A 7,001-nucleotide genomic window follows, 5' to 3' on the forward strand; every position below is an offset into this window, starting at 1 on the left:
ACGGCTCCAGGGCGCGCTCATCCCGCCATCCCGCCATCCCAGCCACCCGCGTCTCCCCAGGGTCGGACGGGACCCGGGGCGCCACGTCAAGGGGTGCTCCAGGCCGCAACTCAGGCCCGAAACCCCAACTCCTAGCTTTGGGCCTGTGCAAGTCTTACCCCATTCGCCAACGCCCGTCGCCTTTCACCTCCTTGCTTTGAGCACCCAGCCAGGACTCAAAGCCACTCACAGCCTTGGACAACTGGAAACCAAAGGCCAACCCGTCAGTGTTTTTAGGGCTTTGAGGTGTGAATAGGTCTGGACTCCTCTGACGTCACTGGAGGTGGTACTAGTTGGCCACTGGTGGTGTCAGTTCAGAGGCCAGAGAGCTCACTGCCTTAAGTTTGGTCACTGGGAACCCCCAAACGTGAAGAGGCAAAAAGGGCAACCGAGGGGGAGGGAGATTCCAGCTCAGGCCTTGCAGAAACTCCGAGGAGGCTGCAGCTTTCTCAAAGCAGGCTATAGGGAAGGCGTCATCTTGTGAGAAGAAAAAAAAAAATTGGTCAGGCGCAGTGGCTCATGCCTGTAATCCCAGCACTTTGGGAGGCCGAGGCAGGCGATCACCTGAGATCAGGAGTTCAAGGCCAGGCTGGCCGACATGGTGAAACCCCATCTCTACTAAACATACAAAAATTAGCCGGGCATGGTGGCACGTGCCTGTAATTCCAGCTACTCAGGAGGCTGAGGGAGGAGAATCGCTTGAACCCGGGAGGCAGAAGTTGCAATGAGCCAAGATCGCACCACTGTACTTCACAGCCTGGGAGACAAGAGCAAAACTCTGTCTCAAAAAAAAAAAATAAATCAATCAAAAGTAGGCTAACCACTCACTGGGGCTTGAGCTAATCCACAATCTGATGAAGAAACTGCAAGAACCATTCACATCTACTCATCCTGTGGTCTGTTTCTGAGGAATTCACCAGCAAGGTACATTAACTCCGTGGACATTTTCTATCCTGCTAAGTGTACACTGAGAGGCTGCCTTCCCAGCAACTTGATGTAATCATGGTTTGGGGAGGTAGTGAGTAGAGAAGTAACACAACTGTCCTTCAGCACACAACACAATTGCCTGAACCTTGAATCATGAACCTCAAAGTAGCAATATATTTATTTACAAAATATACAGTTTCACAGAAACAGCTTCGCTTTATACACATAAACTTTAAAATTACACAGAACCATGTAAACGATGTGAAGTGTCTGGCCTGGCCAAAGCTGATGGGAGGGTCTACTTTTGGGGTGACATCCCTCCCTCCCCTCACTTCATTAGCCACCAACCAGGAGCCCCAGATGGGTCATGCCTAATTTGCATATAAAGAAGCTGATTGCAGCTGCCCAGCTCAATCTAACACAAAAACCAAGGTGTCCGACTTCTTAGACACCACCCACAGGGACAGATCTGCTAAAAGAACAAAAATGCAATCAAGGAAACAAAATGGAGATGAGTAGCACATGCATTCCAGAGGCGTCGAACCTTTTAGCACACATGGACAGTTGCCAGGGCCGGCAGTTCCACTCTAAAGTCACGTGGATTCTTAAATGCACCTTTAAAAGCTTGTGGAATTTTTTTTAAAAAAAGAAGAAAACCACTTTGGAGCTTTGGTTATTCGTGTGGAATAAGACACTGGACAGGCATTATCTCAGGGCAGATCTTTGGCAAATTCCTCTCCAATGCATCCTGGCTGTTTGCCCTGGTCAGAACTAGACAAGTGTCTGGAGAGAAGGTAGTTTCTAAACCAGCTTACTATTTTTCTCTACAGAACCTCCCCCTTGGAGATCTTCACAATAAACTGGCTTCAGAAACTATTTCTCTCTAGTTTCATGTTAATACAAGCAACAGAACTTTAAAAAAAATAAGACGGTTGGACGAGTGTGAAAGATACTGGGACAAAAAAATGCCTCTGATTAGCCAAATTACGGTTCAAGCCCCTTGGTGCTTCAGTGGGGGAAGGTGGGAAGAGTCTGCTTGGTGGCCTGGCACAAAGGTGCCACATGAAGGGGAAGCCCCCAGCAGGGAGAAAGCGGGCCCATCCCGCTGAAAACAAACATGACTCGCTTGAGTATTCTTCCCTTTCCATGCCTTAAAGAAACAATGCTTATGAAAACCTACCAATCAATTAGAAAATGTTTTGAGAACAAGTACTTGAACTGCTGAAGAGCAGTGTTCTTTTCAGAGAAAGCTGGAGCCCCTCTCCCTTCCAGCCCCAGAACCACCAGTGTTCCGGGGCTACCCTGCCCTCGAGCAGAGTTCTTTCACAGCCTCCGGCATCAACTCCCAGGTTTCTCCAGAGCTGGCCCTCACAGGGGCCTCCTGGGTCCAGGATCCCAGCTGACATCTAAGGAACTCGGCACAGTTCCAAGGGGTCATCCTGAAGGCCCATGTTACCCTATCACTCACTCACCAACTCCAAACAGAAAAAAAGGACTCAAGTCCTAACCTTGCCCTGTGGAACCGGCAGGCCAGCCTGTCTAAAGGGCACACGACAATCACCCAACGGAGAGGCCTCCCGCCTAACTCTCCTTCTTCACCCTATCATTTAGAGGAACACCATGCGGGTCCCAGTGATTGCCTAACCTTTATGCTGCTGCCAGAATGAGGTGAAAGGAAGAGACGAGGACAGAACCTACGAGTCCCCACACTCGCAAACAGCTGGCCTGGGCCCCACCAAGACCTCACACACCAACTAAGAGGGCGCTCAGCAAGAAATCAGCCAATACTTTTGGCTGTACCGTGCAAAAAGACAGGGTTTTTACATCGTGCAAAACAGGAAACTGAGTTATGAACACGGGCCACCTCAACCCCCCAACCAACCCCCTTTCCACAGAGAAGTGGCCACATTGTCCCTTTTAAGAAACAGAAGGAAACTTAAGAACCACGAGCTGACCCGCCACCCCAGCGCCCTTTGAGGGGAGCCCGAGGCCTCCCGCCAGTGCCTCCCCCAGCCTGTCAGGCAGCAGCTGACGCAGGCAGAGGGCAAGCCACTAAGTAGGGGCAACTTGGATGGTTGCTGTACAGACACTTTTGGTAAAAGACTTAACACGCAAGAAAAAGCTTACACGTATGGCTGTTCATTAACAGGCCGGGGAAACGGAACACCTCTCCCCAACACAGTGGAAGCAGAGTAACAGCTGGCACTGAGCCCAATCAGCGGGAATCTCTTAGCGAAGATAGCAAAATGCACAGCTACCATGGACCCTCATTTTCAAATGAGCCAAACCCGCTGCACGTGGGTGTCCAGTCCACCTCCACTGCAGGGAACGCAGCTCTGGCAGCATCGCTGGCCGGCAAAGGTTGCATTCGGTCACCAGCTATGTACAGTTTCTACCTCGGACAGCCTGTCCTTTTGCTTAGGCACCTAAATGGCAGGGATCTGCCCGCACCAGAGCCGAGAGTTCTGTGCTCAACTAAGAGAAGGGCAAAAAAGCACACCGTCGCTTCCGATTCCACGCTCGCAGCCTCCTCGCCAGCCAGCAGTCAGTCCAGGAACAGCTTCCGGGAGCCCGTCCGCGAGCGGTTGGAACGGCGGATGTCAAACTTGGAGTCCCGGCACTTTTGGCAGACAAACACTTCCGGAACATTGGATTTCCGGATTTTCGCACAGGACAGGTGAATCCAGGTGTGGCACTCATTACACTCGATCATGGGGCGGCCGGCAAATGGCTTCATGCAGAAGCAGGTCACGAGGTCCCAGGAATCGTCATCTGGAAGGAAAGATACTCTTAAGGAGGGAAGACAAATGCCCATCGTTCCTCGCCATCAGCTGGGTTTCTATGAAACCCACTACTCAACAGACGACAACACTTCTAATTGCCACTCGCAGCTGACAGTTCTCTCTGAAAAGGCACGAGGGGCTCCAAAATGTGTGGGAACCAGGTATTACCCAGGAGATGCTTACTTTTTTTTTTTTTTTTTCTGAGACAGGGTCTCACTCTGTCACCGTGGCTGGAGTGCAGTGGTGCAATCACACCTCATTGCACCCTCAAACTCCTGCACTCAAGCCATCCTCCCACCTCAGCCTCCCAAGTAGCTGGGACTACAGGGACACACCACCACACTAGACTAACTAGTGTTTTTCTTTTTTTCTCGAGACGGAGTTTTGCTGTTACCCAGGCTGGAGTGCAATGGCACGATCTTGGCTCACTGCAACCTCCGCCTCCTGGGTTCAAGTGATTTTCCTGCCTCAACCTCCTGAGTAGCTGGGATTACAGGCGTGCACCACCACAGCCGGCTAATTTTTTTTATTTTTATTTTTTATTTTTAGTAGAGTCGGGGTTTCACCATGTTGGTCAGGCTGCTCTCGAACTCCTGACCTCGTGATCTGCCCTCCTCGGCCTCCCAAAGTGCTGGGATTACAGGCGTGAGCCACCGCGCCCAGCCTTTTTTTGTATTTTTGCAGTGACAGGGCTTTGCCATGCTGCCCAGGCTGGTCTCCAACTCCTGAGCTCAAGCAATCCACCCGCCTTGGCCTCCCAAAGTGCTGGCATTACTGGTGGAGCCACCGCGCCCAGCCTGGATGCTTACTTGGATGCTTACTTAGAACTATATCCTTTTTATGTTCTGAGGTCTTGGAATCTCAGCTGTCTCTAGCGGCAATCAACCCCTTCCTAAACATCTCCATATCCACATTCCTGCAGCTCTTCTCCTCCTTGGACACTGGGGCTGTCACACTTTACAGAAGGAACCAGACCCTCTGCCCCAGAGAGATGACCATTTAATAAAATAACCTCTCCTCTAACCACCAGCCAGCAAGGGTCATCATCCTTCAGAGACCACTCACCTGAGTCCACCATGATGTCTTCATCATTGCCAGTGCTGTCCTCGTCTCGGAACACCACCTGCTTTCCCTGCCGGACAATAGTCCGTTTGCCTTCAGTTTTTATTTCTTTGACCTGATCAGGTGACACAGTGGCACAAGATCCACTGGAGGGAGTATCGGAGTCCCAGCCCGAGGAGGGGTCGCTGGGAGCCTGGGGGATATCCTGCAAGGTGGGACTCGTAGGCGTCTCCACATAGGGGTCAGTGGCTTCCAGCTTCAGCAAGCCACCCCTGTACCCCTCCTTCCCGGGCGCATCGCTGTCTCTGCGCTTCCTCTTCTTCTTCTTCTTCAGCTTGTCCGTTTTCTTTCTGTCCAGCAGGAAGTTACTGGGCTTGGCTCGCTGCAGGAGAGTGGGCTGCAGGTGGCTAAAGCAGCGGTCAGAGACTGGCAAGGGCACCGAGGACGCGATGTCTGAGAAACCCGCATCCCAGCCATCGCTGTCAATGGTACCAGCAGTGCTGTTGGCAGGGCTGGGGCTGCTCCTTAAAGGGAGTTCCTAAAAACATAAAGGTGGTTGATTCCAGTTACTGGTGACAAGATCCAGCCCAGACCAGAGCATCCCCAGCCACCCAGCCAGGTCAGACCTCCAGAGACGTCCGCACAACTTTGAGCTTCTCTACCCATCAGCATCACACTTGAAGCAACAGTACCATGAGTTCTGGCCGGGCGCGGTGGTTCACATCCGTAATCCCAGCACTTTGGGAGGCCAAGGCAGGCGGATCACCTGAGACCAGGAGTTCAAGACCAACCTGGCCAACATAGTGAAAGCCCATCTCTACTGAAAATACAAAAATTAGCTGGGTGTGGTGGTGGGCACCTGTAGTCCCAGCTACTTGGGAGGCTGAGGCAGGAGAATCACTTGAACCCGGGAGGCGAATGCTACAGTAAGCCAAGATTGTGCCACTGCACTCCAGCCTGGGTAATGGAGTGAGATTCCGTGTCAAAAAAATAAAACCAAAAAAACAAAAACCATAGTGCCATGAGTTTAATGTGATGCCACAAGGAGAGAAACTCCCTGCTGAACCCTCAGCCCCATCTTAGAGACAGGAAATTAATCCATGTGCAACAGGTGTCTGTGGGAGGGAGTGCTGTGGACGCCCACTCCTATCTGCTTATCGCTCCCTGGTTGTAAAACCTCTCCTTCCATTTGCCCTCCCAAAAGATGTATTAAGTAAATTTAAATTAGTTTTGAGAATTTCCTGACACTCTTAAAAAACTAGACATTCCAAAATATTGCAAAATCCAAGGAGATAATTACTGCCCCAAAGCGGTGAAGTAAACTCTATTATGGTTCCTTCAGATCACAAGTGTATCATCTGCAAACAGTGGCAACGTTCTCCTTGTTAGAAAACAGGCATTAGGCTGGGTGTGGTGGCCCACACCTGTAATCCCAGCACTTTGGGAGGCTGAGGCGGGTGGATCACCTGAGGTCGGGAGTTCGAGACCAGCCTGGCCAACATGGTGAAACCCCCTCTCTACTAAAAATACAAAAAAAATTAGCTGGGCATGATGGCGGACGCCTGTAATCCCAGCTACTTGGGAGGCTGAGGCAGGGAGAATTGCTTGAACCCAGGAAACAGAGGTTGCAGTGAGCTGAGATCACACCACTGCACGCCAGCCTGAGCCACAGAGCAAGACTCCGTCTCGAAAAAAAAGAAAAAAGAAAAAAATAAAGTAGGCATTAGCCACCTATGCTGGCAGTTTGCCTGCTAGAAATGTACTGAATGCAGCTGGGCACAGTGGCTCGTGCCTGTAAATCCAACACTCTGGGAGGCCAAGGCAGGAGGATCACTACCTCGCGTCCAGCCTCGGCAACACAGTGAGACCTTGTCTCTACAAAAAAAATAAAATGATGGCCAAACACGGTGGCTCACACCTGTAATCCCAGCACTTTGGGAAGCCAAGGCAGGTGGGTCACTTGAGGCCAGGAGTTTGAGACCAACCTGGTCAACATGGCCAAACCCTGTATCTACTAAAACTACAAAAATTAGGTGGGCATGGTGGTAGGCCTGTAGTCCCAGCTACTTGGAAGGCTGAGGTGGGAGGATCACTTCAGTGCAGCAGAAAGAGGTTGCAGTGGGCCAAGATCATGCCACTGCACTCGAGCCTGGGCAACAGAGCAAGACTTATCTCAAAAAAAAAAAAAAA

At 51.1% G+C, this 7,001-nt stretch overlaps 2 protein-coding genes across 2 annotated transcripts in view; both read right to left on the reverse strand.

Annotated features, from left to right (window-relative positions):
• THAP3 (THAP domain containing, apoptosis associated protein 3) overlaps positions 1-2,404 on the reverse strand; it is a 10,968-nt gene extending 8,564 nt beyond the window's left edge. Inside the window, exon 1 of the mRNA XM_011938306.1 lies at positions 2,339-2,404. Within this exon, the coding sequence (XP_011793696.1) occupies positions 2,339-2,404 (66 nt within the window). The remainder of the gene's footprint in view (positions 1-2,338) is intronic.
• Positions 2,405-3,089: 685 nt separating this feature from the next.
• Positions 3,090-7,001, reverse strand: part of PHF13 (PHD finger protein 13) — a 23,350-nt gene continuing 19,438 nt past the window's right edge. The window contains exons 3-4 of the mRNA XM_011938307.1: positions 4,815-5,349; positions 3,090-3,738 (exon numbers count right to left, since the gene is read on the reverse strand). Coding sequence (XP_011793697.1) covers positions 3,512-3,738; positions 4,815-5,349 — 762 coding nt within the window. The 3' untranslated portion in view covers positions 3,090-3,511. The remainder of the gene's footprint in view (positions 3,739-4,814; positions 5,350-7,001) is intronic.

Source organism: Colobus angolensis, unplaced genomic scaffold (assembly GCF_000951035.1).
Source record: "Colobus angolensis palliatus isolate OR3802 unplaced genomic scaffold, Cang.pa_1.0 Scaffold170, whole genome shotgun sequence".
NCBI lineage: Eukaryota > Metazoa > Chordata > Mammalia > Primates > Cercopithecidae > Colobus > Colobus angolensis.